General features: G+C 34.6%; 1 protein-coding gene and 1 pseudogene across 1 annotated transcript in view; one reads left to right on the top strand and one right to left on the bottom strand.

Moving 5' to 3' along the window:
• CSMD1 (CUB and Sushi multiple domains 1) overlaps window positions 1–14,707 on the top strand; it is a 2,120,031-nt gene that overhangs the window by 2,074,744 nt on the left and 30,580 nt on the right. Inside the window, exons 58-62 of the mRNA XM_044659558.1 lie at window positions 4,430–4,612; window positions 11,037–11,213; window positions 11,839–12,018; window positions 13,121–13,294; window positions 13,833–14,006. Of these exons, the coding sequence (XP_044515493.1) occupies window positions 4,430–4,612; window positions 11,037–11,213; window positions 11,839–12,018; window positions 13,121–13,294; window positions 13,833–14,006 (888 nt within the window). The remainder of the gene's footprint in view (window positions 1–4,429; window positions 4,613–11,036; window positions 11,214–11,838; window positions 12,019–13,120; window positions 13,295–13,832; window positions 14,007–14,707) is intronic.
• On the bottom strand, window positions 2,350–2,761 carry LOC123236583 (annotated as a pseudogene).

Below are 14,707 nucleotides of genomic sequence, written 5' to 3' on the forward strand. Positions count from 1 at the left end.
CATCCCTTCTAGTATTTGTCACCTCTAATGTGTTTGGTACCTCAGAGTTATTTTAATTTGCATTTCTCTAATCAGTAGTGATTTAGAACTTTTTTTCATAACAGTAGATAGCTTTGATTTCTTCTTCTAAAAACTGATGTTGAGAATCTTCCTTCCCTGTTCACATCTCAAGATTTTCTGAGAATAGAAACAGCTTGAGGAGCCAGTAACTAGTGTGAATAATTGGTCAAATTGAATGATTTGAATAACAATTCCATCCAAGAATTCAAAGAGATGAAATGAGAAAAGTGATCTTTACCCTCTGATCAAGTAAGATATGTTTCTTTGGGTGAATAAAAATCTATCCTTGAGGCTAAAGAGAATGACAATGATTAATTATTATAATTGGACTTCAGGTCCAAAGAAGAGTCCAAGATATTGTTTATTGTGACAATTCTGCACTTTTAAGTGGATGCTCTAGGGATAATGGGGCAAGAGGGTGAGTGGCAGGGGGCGAGGAGGAGTTACAAAGTAAATGTTCTTTGCTATAGCCAAATTTTTGGTGATATCTTTCTATTCTTAGTTAGGTTGATCCTCAGACAAAAATTCATCTACTATCATTTCCAAGTCATCAAAGTAGACTACCCAATAAAGTACTTTATACATGCATTATAGCAATTTGGAGGTGCTAGGATACTGCAACAACATGACTCATATTAAAAAATTAAATTTTTACCTGACATGGTTATAACGCTTTTCCTTTTTTTTAACCCTTACCTTCTGTCTTAGAATCACTTCTATGTATTGGTTCTAAGGCAGAAGAGCAGTAAGTGCTAGTGTGGGAAATATAAGTAAGGTAATGGGGTCACCAGGGATATTATAAATAAAGTGGTTTGTGGGATCACACTCTGGGATTTATGAGAGACTGGACCAGGATGGAGAGACCAGAGTTTACTGGATTCCCACAGGAATGGCAATTGATCTTAACTGTCACTCAGCTTCCACTAGGCCAGAGTATAGTAACAGGCTAACAAGGTAAAAGGGACTTAACAGCTTTAATTATGTTTGACTAAAAGGTGGGAAAGTGATTTCTATACTTAAAATCTAAAGGATAAAACCACAGGGCAATGGGAGGACTTATTCTACTCTTATCTAAATGATCTAAACTAACAGGGCCCAAGGAGATATAAATGGAGTCTCTGGGTTTCTGCCTCAGACCTGGGACCTGCCAGGCTTGAGTACAGCTGGGCTTTGTGGCTTTGGGATTCTCACTGCAATCCACTGATGATCTCTGGATGCCAGGAGCTAAAGTTGTCTCAGGTACCAGGTTGTGAGAGTTTTGCTTGAAGCACTGTCCACCAGATCTCCAACTTCACCTCTTCCCTGGCACAGGATTCTTGATCTTCTCTCCTTTTGCTAGATGCCACCACTCAGGATCCCAGGGGGAAAAACGGGATGCAGGGTGTCCTTTGCTCTGAGGTCTCCCAGGCTGGCAACAGTTTTTGCCCACCACTAATGGAGTCCTCACTCAGGGCACAGACACACTTCCTCCTCCCTCATTCCATCCTGGAATTCCAACTCCAGCTCCTTCCTGCTATGTACTTAATACCTAATCAATAACTATTCTAATCTAATCTTCCTCACAACACTAGGCAATGGGGGCTAAGTGACTTGCCCATGGTCACACAGCTAGGAAGTGTCTGAGACCAGATTTGAACCCAGGACCTCCCATCTCTATGCCTGGCTCTCAATCCACTGAGCCACCCATCTGCCCCCTAGAGAGCTTTTCTATGAAGGGGAGAAGGAGTGATATAGTTATAACATCAAGACTGTTTCTCTTAATCTAAGCTTGTGGTCACTGCATAAAGCATCCTCAATTCTGCTTCATTTTAGACAAGAGTCCCAGTTAATTTTTTTGTAATAGTCAATCATTTAGCAAAGTTTCTAATTATTCATAGAGTATTATAGCCAAGCTCAGGATTAACCAAGTAGGAGACATCCCTGTTCAAAAAGGAAATAATGCAATGAGGAAATGGAGTCAAATGGACCCTACTTTTGTTTGTACAAGGTAGTAGTTCTCTGATTATACTCCCTTTGAACTACTGACCTTTCCCTTGAATAGTAGATTTCTGACAATGATAATTCAGGCATTTATTCTTGACTTCAAAATTCAGAATGATATCAAATTATACTCCCCAAAAATTTCACCTCAAAAAAAGTTTCACTAATCTTAGTGAAATGGTTAGATATATTATTGTTTCTTTCATATTGTTACAATTGTTAACCAGAAAATGCTTAGCAGCCTTTTGAAAAAAATAATTGAACATCCTTCTTTTTTCTCTTCCTCCTCCTTCTTTTCTTGAGTTTAAATTCATCCTTTTTACCAGCACTAATGTTTGCCTTTGTAATACCTCTGATTTTCTTCATTCTGTTATTTAATTCCTTTTGCTGCTTTCTTGATATCTTTTTCTTCTCAATATAGGCTGTGCTTTGCAAGTCTATGCTTTGGTTCATTTCTCTTTGCATAGTCAAGGGAATCATAAATCATACTTAAAGCCTGTTGTTGCCTTGCCAACACCAAAATAGGTTCAGAGTCCAAAGACAAAAATGATATCTGTAGTTGATTTGAGCGTCTTCACCAGTTTTTCTTAAATTTCAGTCTTAACTACTGTGGCCTTTCCAGGATGAAGAACATCTGTAACTATCTGATTATGTTGAAGCAATCTGTTTGTTATGAACTTCTTTTTCTGATGGTAACAGTGTCATTTGTGGTGCCTGCCATTAACTTGAGCACCAAGAGGGGGAGAGAAAGATGGCAGGACTTCTTAGAATTTGTGTTCTATTAGCATAGACTTCAAGATCCCAAAGTCCCTTCTAAGCCATAAGAGAGAATCTGAGGAAATTTTAATGGATTTAATTTAAAGGCTAATAATGATGTTAATAATAATAGTAGTTAACATTTTAAAATCACTTTAAAGCTTGCAAAATTCGGTACATATTATTTCCTTTGAGCCTGACGATGAGTCTGTGAAATAAGCACTACAGATATTATTACTCATTGTACAGATGAAATAAATCAGTAAGTATGTGATAGAAGCTTGATTTGAGTCCATGACTTCCTGGCTTTCCAATATACCACTTATTTATTATAGTATTCGTCTCTCAATTTATCACGTTTTAAGATTCTGTGTAATTTCTCAATCACTTGTTGCATCAAATAAAAACTACCCATTTTCAGATGAATTCAGACAATTTCATTTTATTCTATTCTTTTACTTAATTGTTCCAGATCTGACCTCTCAGTCTAACTAATTCAATTTACCTCCAATTGCTTAGATCTGAGGATCATAGCTTTAGAACTAAGAAGGATATAAAAAGGTCATCTATTTCATTTTACAAATTAGAAAACTTAAACCCACAAAGATAAATTAACTTACCCCAGGTTACAAAGTAGAAGAATGTAGCAGAGCCTGTATTCCAAGCCTTTTTTCCCACATTGTTCTTAATAAAAATTTCCTAATTCCTATGTGCAAGAGATCATCCTGCTCACTTTTGAAGCATACTTGGAAATAATTTCTAATATGGCATAAATTAAATATCTATCAGTCACCCTTCAAAGAGGGGAAGAGTCAGTAATTTCCTTACATTTACCTCAATTTCTACTTTAATTGCCTTTCTCTTAACCAATGGTCAGCAACCTTTTTGGCCACGAGAGCCCTAAACGCCTGCAGAAGGAGGAGGATGGAGGCAGAAGGCTCTGGAATATGGGGCGGGGGCTGAAGGGCCCCCTGGGGCACATCCTGGGGCTCTGCCCGGACTGGCCAGTAGAGAGGTAGAGCCAGATATGGCTCAAGAGCTATACGTTGCCGACCCCTGCTCTAAACTCTCCCTTTCTTTTAAATTATGAGTACTTTTTTCCAATATACCCATTGTTTCAATTCTTACAGGAATCACTTGGTCACTGTGAAATATTTATTTTCCATATATATGTATGTATATATATATATATATATATATATATATATATATATATCTGAAGTAGTTAACTGGTACAGTAAAATGGTAGGAATGAAGTCAGGAACACCTGAGTTCAAATCTGGCCTCAGACACTAGCCTTGTGAATCTGGACAAGTCACTTAAATGCTCTTTGCCTCAGTTTCCTTATCTGTAAAATAGAAGCAGTAACTGCACCTTCCTCTGTGTTACTGTAAGGAATAAATGAGATAACATTTGTATAACTTAGCACAATCCCTGGCAAATAATAGATTCTTTATAAATCTCTCTCTTCTTCTCCTCACCCTCCTCCTTTATATATTTTAATAGAGTATTTTGGCTTCAGTTAGGTAAATGACATTGTTTTCTAATGTACTTATCGAACATAGGAATTGCTCATTGTAAAAGTTAATTTATCAGGAATTTACTCTTATTACCCATTTTTTTTGTTAAATAGGAAATAATCCAGGATTTTGTGATGATCCAGGAACACCAGCACATGGCTCTAGGTTGGGGGAGGAGTTCAAGGTTAAAAGTCTTCTCCGTTTCTCCTGTGAAATGGGTTACCAGTTGAGAGGCTCCCCTGAGAGAACATGCTTGTTCAACGGGTCATGGTCTGGAGTACAGCCTGTGTGTGAGGGTAAGTAGCCCTTTCAGTGTTCCTGCACCTCTGTGGCACTGTAATTTGAACTCTTGGGATTTTACTCATAATGGATATGTCAGTTTTCAAGTATGGCATCATATAAAAGCATTCAGTTATGGCAATCATGGAGTTTTTCAAGATCTACAAAGACAATGGTAAAAATGGATTCTATCCTCTAGAAGTTAATAATCTTTTTCTTTTAATTTACTAAACCTTTTCTGTGAATGAGCTGCTTTTAAATTGCCTAAATAAACGATCATTTTCAAGGAGAAGACAATGGTTAATGTTGAAGCAGTGGAAATGCACACTGTTGATAGAAATGGTTATAGACCATTATGCTTTCATCCCCAAGAAGCAAAAAAAGAACATGACATGATTAACAGTATTAGATTTGAATTAAAAAAAAAACAACCAAAAAAAAAAACCCAAAAAACCTTGACTAAGCACCTAATATGTTTAAGGCTAGCAATCAAACAAGTAGTGATCCTTCTTTCAATTAAAAACATCATTAGGGAGGATATACTGGATTACAACTAAAGGCAGCCTATTTTTATAAATGAATAGCTATAGTTTTAGGAAGTTCCTCCTAATGCTACTAACTAGTTTTATTTTCTGGGGCCAAAGAGAACAAGTCTAATCTGTATTTTACACAATATCCATGCAAAAACATTATGTTCCATCTGATAGTTGGACACATTAGATCTACAGATGTGAAGTAATTTGCTTAAGGTTATTCCAAACTCATGAATCAACTTCAATGTCCTTTCCTCCGAAGAGTTGTCCCTCTTTGTACATCTCAGGGCTCTATTTATTTGTGCCATATGGACATTTACTGAAGAAAGCACAAACAAATCATTGTTCTTCAGTTGATCATTTCTCTTCCTGAGTTTACTTATAAATATTAATTAATTTGTAAACCATAGGCTTTTAACTATTACATAGATTCCTTCCAACAAAATTAAATCATTAAAATGCTACCAGCAACCTTCAGGGAAAAAAGGAAAGTTAAGAGACCTACTTAAACTTCCTGTAGAATGGGTTTAAAATTCACTGACATTAGCATTCTAAATTGTAGATAACCAATGAGTAAATGAAAATGACTTGCATATAAGATAGGCATGAGGGTGCCCAAAGCAGAACAATTAGGATTTGTACATTTAGAAACAAAAGAGGACTGAAAGATCATCTAGTCCAACTTCTTCATTCTACAGTTGAGGAAAGTACTGTAGTGAGGAATTCTGGAGAGGGCAAGTGAATTGACCAAGTTTATACAGATAAGTAAGATTTGAGCTAGGATTTGAACCCAGGCTTTCTATCTCTAAATCACACAGTTTCTTATAATATCATCCCAGATGATAAAAATCATTTTGATAACCTCTTGAATAAAGGATAATAGACTTGGGCAAGAAACTGTGGAAAACTGAAGTTGTTATTCTTTAGACATTGAGATGCAGTACAAAACATGTTGAAGAGAGAAAAAAAAGAAAACCCTTGTATTTTCAAAGAACTGCAAAAATCAAAATTTCCCAATGGAAAACCCACTTTTATTTTCTGGCTGAAGGATTTTGAAGCCCACTTTGAACCTTAATGGAGGTAGATAGGTGTTGTCAGTTACATAGTGATCTGAGGTACCAAAGTATATTATTCATTATACTTTAAGAGCTTGGGATATCACTTGCTATATTAGCAGATCCCCAAATAATTTAGTTTTGCAAATTTAAAAGTTGACAAGAATTAAAGCCACTGTGAGTGAGTGATGTGTTCTTGTGGAATCTCATTCCTTTAGGACTGTGCTAGAACACTGTGAATGCCAGTCTTATAAAGCATCAATATATTCATTCATTTGAATAAGAGAATTTAATTGCATGTCACTCAGTAATCTGCCTTATGTAGTTCATGCAAAGTACTTTTTTAAAAATAGCATGCAGTCTCAATTTGAGAAATTTAAAAGAGTATTATAAAACTTTCAGAAGTCTTTACTAAGAATATTAAGACCACCCTCCTGAAGCTCTCTCAACTGCCTCTCTCAAATCCCCAAAATGCTATATCATAATCTATGTTCCTAGAGGATAGGGACTATTTCATTGAACCCAGTGCCTGGAATATGGTAGGTATTAATAAATGTTTGCTTCCTTAGTTTTCCCAATCTGGCCATTCTTTTTAAGTCTTATTTGCTGGATTACCATCCATTTCCTAACTTCTCTGTGTGGCTATATCTCAGAAGCTACCCTAGGGCCTCTTCTCTCTTTTCTGGCTATCTCATCAGCTGTTATGGATTCAACTATCACCCCTAACTAGACAACTACCAGATATGTATATCTAATATATTAATCTTTCTCTTGAGCTTGTTACCAATTGTCTTTTCAACTCTTCTTCCTGGATGTCCTGTCGTCATCCCCAGTTTTCCAGTATTCTGACTTCATGGCCTTCAAGTCATTCTTTATTGTTCCTTCTCCTGTACCTCTCACCCTGATTATATAATAAATGCATAATTTTATTGACTATGTACCTCTGCATCATCTTTTGCATTTCTGCACTATTCTCCATTCATAAAACCATCACTCTAATTTAGGTACCATTCACCTATTAACTGTTCAATAATAGTAACCTTCTAATTATTTTTTCTGCTTCCAGTATTTCTCTTTTCAATTAATTCTTCCAAATAGTTGCCAAATTCATATTCCTAAAATTCAGGTTTGATTATTTTACTCCTTCTATTCTGAAAACTCTGATGGTTCACAGTTGCCATTAATATATTAGTACCAATGCTTCTGTTTAGCATTTAAAGTCATTCATAATTTTGATGAATCCTACTTTTCAAAACTTATTAGATATTTATTACTCATGATTCGGGATAGCCAAAATGGCCTCCTTGCTATTATTTGTCCTGTTATGGGGGAATATTATGGTTTGGTTGGACTGAATAAAAGTTTTGGTTGCCAAGGAATTGACTCAATTCCTAAATAAAAACTGAAATTAGAATGAATTTTATGGTGGTTTATTTATAATTAGGAAGAGAGTGAAAGTAAGAAAATCAGAGAGAGGATAGGATAAGATATCTAACCTAATATACTAAGTAATTTGCTCTTGCCTTTGGATCAGGTAGTGCTAATTAGTCCTCAGCCAGAGAAGCCTCACCCTTTGAGCCAAGAGCCAAAGGCCCAGGGATGAATAAAGCAAAGGCTTCAGTCATGAAGCTTCTCTCAAGAGGAGAGTCCTTTCAGGAAAAATCCAGGAAGAGTCAATCCTTTCACTCACCAAATGGTAGTTCAAAAGGAGAGATTTAAGAATAGTCTCACCAAATGCAGCTGGGTAGCTCAGTGGATTGAGAGTCAGGCCTAAAGATGGGAGGTCCTAGGTTCAAATGCAGCCTCAGACACTTCCTGACTGTGTGACCCTGGGCAAGTCATTTCACCCCCATTGCCCACCCTTACTACTCTTCCACCTATGAGCCAATACACAAAAGTTAAAGGTTTAAAAAATTAAAAAAAAAAAAAAAGAATAGTCTCACCAAGTCCAAGGCCTCAGGTCCAGTAAGCAGATTCTCCAGCTTTGAAGAAAGAAGAAGAACTCTCTCACAGGAAGTTGTAACTCCCTTTTAAAGATGCTTCTTTTGTATCACTTCCTGTGCATTCCTTCTATTTTACGTGTACCAATCACAACAAAGGCTTTGCTTAGGATCGCCCAGGGGAAGTCAGTAAATTCTGATTTGTTACCCACTCTTGCACATGTGAGTTACAGACCTCCCCAAACTTGAAGATTTAGTGGTGGTGTTTATACTTTTTAATCTAAAAATAGATAGGATAGGTTTAATCCTATCTTCACAGTACAGAACATAGTATCTCTTTTGTTGCCTTTTTAACTGTTGTTCCCTGTGACTAGAAAGCATTAGAATCTCTAACTTCTTTTAATGTTTAGCTTAATTTCATCTCCTACCTAATTCCCTCATATGTTAGTGTCATCTTTCCCAGATATTACTTCATTACATATTAGTCCATTTATCCAACACCAATATTTTACAGATGACCAAATTGAGGTCAAAAGAATATAAATGTCTTATTTAAGGTCATGTGGTACATTTTGGTAAAACAGAAAGCAAAAAATATATGATTTGTAATCATACTAAATCCTGATACTTAACATACATATGACCATAGGCATTTTACTTAATTTCTCTACACTTCAAGTTCTTTATCTGTAAAATGAAGGGAAGAGACTAAATGGTCATTAAGATAACTTCCTTTTAAAACATTATGACCTTATAATCCTATCCAGGTAGTAAATATCACAGAATTTAAAAACTGAGGGGACTTGTCCAAGACAACTCATGTTGCCTTGACCACAAGATCAAATAGCTAGAAACATGGCAGAACCAGGATTCCAATCGAATTAGTAAGAAATAGACCAGGATTCCAAATTCAGGTCCTCAAACTCATTTATGTTTCTAATATATTCTGAAAAGACTTATGCTTTAGTAGGAAAGGTAAAATCTGTTCATAAATAACTAATAAAAAGGTATGCACATCATTTATTTACCTAATAAATAAATGATGAATATAATAAGATAATGAGAAGAATGTTTCCATTGATGTTAGAAATACAAAGAATATCCCACATAATATATTTTATAAGAGTTCATGGGTTTATAGACTTAAAGCTGGGAAGAATCTGAAAAATAATCTCTCCAGTCAAACTGATGCCAGGAGGTATAAAGGTATTTGCCCAAAGAAAGTCATGCAATAAATAGCAGAGCAAATGTTTGAATTCCTTTTTTTCCCCTCTAATCCCAGTTTTGCCATTGAAACCACACTGACTGTTAAGATTACTTAGCCCAAGCAGTCTTTGGCTAGGGTTTCCTGTGTAACAGTTTCTTTGCTGTTTATGCCAAGTTAATTTTTAGAGACACCATTCAAAGAGATATCTTATAATAGATAGTCACAGACAAAAGTTGTCATGGGATGAAGTCTAATTCAGTAAAGAATATTGTTCTTTGGATCAGAGATTAATGGTCATCTAATCTAGCCTTCTCATTTTAAAGATGAGGCACTTGAGGCCCAGAGAATAAAAATTATCTATCCACAGCCACACGAGTAATTAGTGAGACAATGAGTTCAAATCCAGGTCTGATAGCAAATATTTACTTAATAAATATTTGTACTCATGGGACATAAAGGCTTAATAAATATTTGTACTCAGTTGTAGTGTGAGGCAATTTCTTAAACTAGATTTCTGAAGAGTCAAGGAAAATCTCACTTACTTGCTGAATCCACTAAGTAGAGTAGTAGCTAAACCTATATTTATCAACCTACATAATGTAATACAATGTAATATAAGAATAATGTAAAGCATATATAATAATATAATAAGCACATACATATATTACATATACAAATATATGTGTGTAAACATATATATATAATACACATATGTATTTTAAATATATCTCAAGGAAGATTATTCAATGTTAACAATTTCAACTTCCTAGGGTGCAGATTTGGTTTTTATTACCTTTCAGATACATTCAGCAGTTTTCTGTTGCAATTTAGGATAAAGAAGTAAACACAATTCACAGAAGAGGTAAAAGAACAGGGAATCATGTATGTAGAAAAGGGAATTTTGGAAGAAAATATTGCATTTAATCTGAGAGGAATGATTATTGTGGTGGGAAAAAGTTTACTGTTCAAGAATAGCAAAGAGCAACTAACTAGACAATTTAACGATTGTTAAATGTTAAATTTAACAAATGCTAAATCATCCATTTGGTCTAAAACAGCAGGATTAAAGTAACCACAGAAAAAATAGTTGCAGGTATCACTATTCCCAGGATAATAAATAGTTTCTACAACACTGGATCATATTAATTAAAAAACAAAACAAAGTAAAAAAAAACTGCTTAACTTCGTCATTACATTTGTTATATTTTATTTCTTAGTTGAGTTATGGATTTTAACTATTAGGGTACTAAGAAGTCATCTGATCTTGCCACCTGATTTTACAGAGGAGGAAATTGAGTTCACAGTTTTAAGTGATTTGCCTAAATTCAATAAGGTAGGCAATATATGTCAGGACAGGCTTTGAACCAAGGCACTCTAACCACAAATTTAGTGTTCTTTCTACTGTAGCAATAAACTTAGTTTTAAAATTTTAAATAATTATCTCATAAATTCCATCTTAATCTCAAAAGAAATCACATTTTCTCTTCCTTACATTTAAATTTTCTTTTTAAAAATACAGTTCATGAACTATGAGAATACCTATTTTTCCAACTTGCAACTTCATGAAAATGATGTTTTTAATCTATACATACATCGATGCACAATTTAATTGTTTTTCTGGGGTTTTGAAACTAAAAGCATGGTCTGTTAAAGTTCCAGTAAGAGTAATGAATTCATTGATTTTGAGTGTCCTGTTTCCCTAATAGCTGTATCTTGTGGAAATCCTGGCACCCCTGCCAATGGCATGATAATAAACAGTGATGGAATACTCTTCTCCAGCTCAGTCATCTATGCCTGTTGGGAAGGTTACAAAACTTCAGGGCTGACAACCCGCCATTGCACAGCCAATGGGACTTGGACTGGCACTGCTCCTGACTGCACAGGTGAGGCCCTTTATTACCCAGCAGTCTTAAGAATATTATGATGGATTTTAATAGAGAAAATGACTATTGATTTTCACAGAATTTCCTCCATTGTTTCATTCCTTAAGGGAAAGACGGGAGAAAGAAGAATTTTTTAATTCAAAAAATTGTATTCATTAGCCAGTTTAAGATCTTACATATTTAAAATATATATTAAAAATTAATAAGTACATCCCCAAAGTTAGTTTTTGTGGTGAGCTAGGTCAGTTGTTGATATTAATGAGATGAATGCCCCAGATTCTGTGCTTATACAGACAGCTTAGCTCTTCATGAAGCAAGTTACTCTGAATTGTGGCCACTGCCTGCAGCAGCTATAACCTCAATCAGCTACTCTGTGTGGGTGTGATACATCTCACATGAGGGACTAGACAAGGGCATAGATTTAGGCTTAAAGTACAATCTTTTGGCAATAGTGAAGGACCTCTCAAACCATTAAAAATACATACTGCTATCTGTTTACCCACTGTTTCATATCATTTCAAACAAAATAATCTGAAAATAGACCATATTTACTTAATAAATGTTTTTAAAATTTCTGGTTTGAAAAAATACATTATAAAAAGTTAATGTTTGTATTTCCTTATAGTTATAAGTTGTGGAGATCCAGGTACCTTGGCAAATGGAATTCAGTTTGGAAACGACTTTACCTTTAATAAAACTGTTAGCTATCAATGTAATCCAGGATATCTGATGGAACCTGCTAGTGCTTCCACAATCCGATGCACAAAAGAAAGTACTTGGAATCAAAGTAAACCTGTCTGTAAAGGTCTGTATTTTTTTTTTCAACTAACACAAATATCCTTCAATGAAACTTTTTTCATTACTATTTATAGTGTATTACTTATAAAGCTAGAATACCTACTGTTTGTGTATTCAACTATTTCAATTCAATTAAATAAATTATGAAGAATCAATCAGCTAAATAGAGATAGATAACAGTGGTATGACAAAAGTAGATGGTATTGATGAAACTTTCTATGATTCTTTAAATCCTTCTAACATTTTGCTTAGAAACTACTGTCCCAAGTCCTCTCTGCAAGGGAGGATATGTTCTTCTAAGAGAAGAATGTGTATGCATGTTTGCTTACATGTGCATCCATTAGTGTATTCTTATTGTCTTCATAATACTAGCATAGTTATAGATAAGAAATCACTACATAGCATTATTAAGGTGATAGGTAAAATGACTTTATTATAAATGATATAGAATGATTAACAGGCACTAATTATTTTAGAAAATCTTCTTTGAACATTCAAAGTTCTTTTTAAGATTTTGCTTGGTTTTGTGGTTTTTTTAATTTCATTTTTAATGAATAAATGAATGAACAAATAATAGATTGCTTATTGTAAGTATTTGCTGCTATCTTTAGAACTCATAAGTCACCAAGCCTTTTCTGTTTGTTTGTTTCCACTTGCTGCCCTTATAATAAGGCATTTTTTCCTTTTATGATAATGTAATAATAAATTTAAAAAATTAGAGTGCTATGTATCTGACATAAAGCCTTCCTCCTCCCAATCAACTTTGGGGTGATTTAAATTTGATCATTTATCCCCCCCTTAAGAAAATAGGTTTCTCTCCCTTTGTCCTCATCCTATAATGTATTTACAGAGAATTCTTGAAAACAAAACTTGGGGACTTTTTTGTGTCTAGAATTTTCCCATAAGCTGGGAAAAGAGTCTCCATCTGTTAAAAGTAATAAGAACTCACTTAATCATTAACTAGCACTGATGTTTAACATTTCCTTAGTTATTATCAAAAGACATGCAGTAAGTACCATATGATTTTGATTAGAATATGAAGTAATTTGAATGTTTTATATGTATTAGAAACTATTTAATTGACACTGAAAATTGTCTTCTTTAAATAGCTGTCATGTGTGGTCAACCCCCTCAAGTTCAATATGGAAAAGTGGAGGGAACTGATTACCGCTGGGGGGCCAGCATAAGCTATAGTTGTGCTGAAGGCTATCAGCTTTCCAATTTGGCAATCCTTTCCTGTGAAGGTCGGGGAGTGTGGAGAGGTGATGTTCCACAGTGTCTGCGTAAGTTATTCAGACAAGCACATCTTAATTTCACTGTTTGTTGCATATGATGCTATTAATCTATTCAGTGCTAGAAAAAAGCACTCTTCCAAATCCTTCCACCATGTTCCTATCTTGAGGGGCACTCCTCTTACAGACTCAGGATTCAATGCCCTAATGATTGAGTACTAATTCAGTGCCCCCTTGCAAATGGTAGTAGAGTATTAGATGTTTACAAATGGGTCAGAGTATCTTTTAATTAGGATATAAATGACACCTAACTTGACCTTTTATGGAAAGTAAGAATATATAAAACTTATATTAGATTTTGTGAGCTATATTTAACAGCCCAAAAGTAAATTTGGAAGTCTAATTTTAAGCTATGGTTTCCAGTGTTAGTGTTCATTTGGTTCCATTCTAGTCTGTTAACATTAAATGGACTATAAAGTAATGTTTGTAGCTTATGTTTAGCATTAAGCTATATATTAGCGTGTTTAAATTGTATTTTAGCTCTCCTAGTGCTTGCCCCACTTATCTTGTATTTTATTTTTTCCACTAGCTGTGTTCTGTGGTGATCCTGGCACTCCTGCTGAGGGGAGGATTAGTGGAAAAAGCTTTATCTATAGATCTGAAGTCTCCTTCCAGTGCAAATCTCCTTTTATATTGATAGGCTCTTCAAGAAGACTCTGCCAAGCAGATGGTACTTGGAGTGGAATACAGCCCACTTGTATTGGTAATAGTAAATTAATATAATCTGGGTTATTTTGGTAACAAAGAAATTTCGTTTTTAGGTTGTAAGAAAATCTACTCATTAGTTATATTGTACTATAGTCCCTTGATCTCTTGAGTAGTTTTTTCCCCTGACATCTAAGTTCTTGTTTTTGTGCATTACACTATCTTAATTAGTTTTTGACCTATAGTAAACCAAGTTGGGGAATTTAAAAGAATACTGATTATTTTGCTTCATTGTCTTCACTTACCTTCCTCTCCCTATTCTATTCTTATTGCTTATCATGTAGATTAAGTCAGAAGCATCCTCATAGAGAGATATTCCTAGCTAATGAATTAGAATGTTTCTTTTCTCAGTCATCTTTATCTTATCTTACTTCATGTTCTTGCACTTACTTATTCTCCATACCACTTAGTTAAAGTGTTGCTAATACAGTAATTACAATTCTTGAATATATTTAACCAAGTCTTCTTTGCTTTTTCAGAGAGCAAAGACTTCCTTATCTCTTGATTTACTTGTCTATATATTTGTTTCATATATATATATGTATGTATAATATATACACATATATATGTAACCACTATTAAATGACAGCATGCACTTCTCTAGTAAACATTTATAGATCACGGGTTTCTGCTATTTTATCAGCCATTGAAGAGTATCTCCATTATAAAAAATTAATTTTCTGGAACAGAAAAAAACCT

This window comes from Gracilinanus agilis, chromosome 2, assembly GCF_016433145.1.
Source record: "Gracilinanus agilis isolate LMUSP501 chromosome 2, AgileGrace, whole genome shotgun sequence".
NCBI classification, from domain to species: Eukaryota; Metazoa; Chordata; class Mammalia; order Didelphimorphia; family Didelphidae; genus Gracilinanus; species Gracilinanus agilis.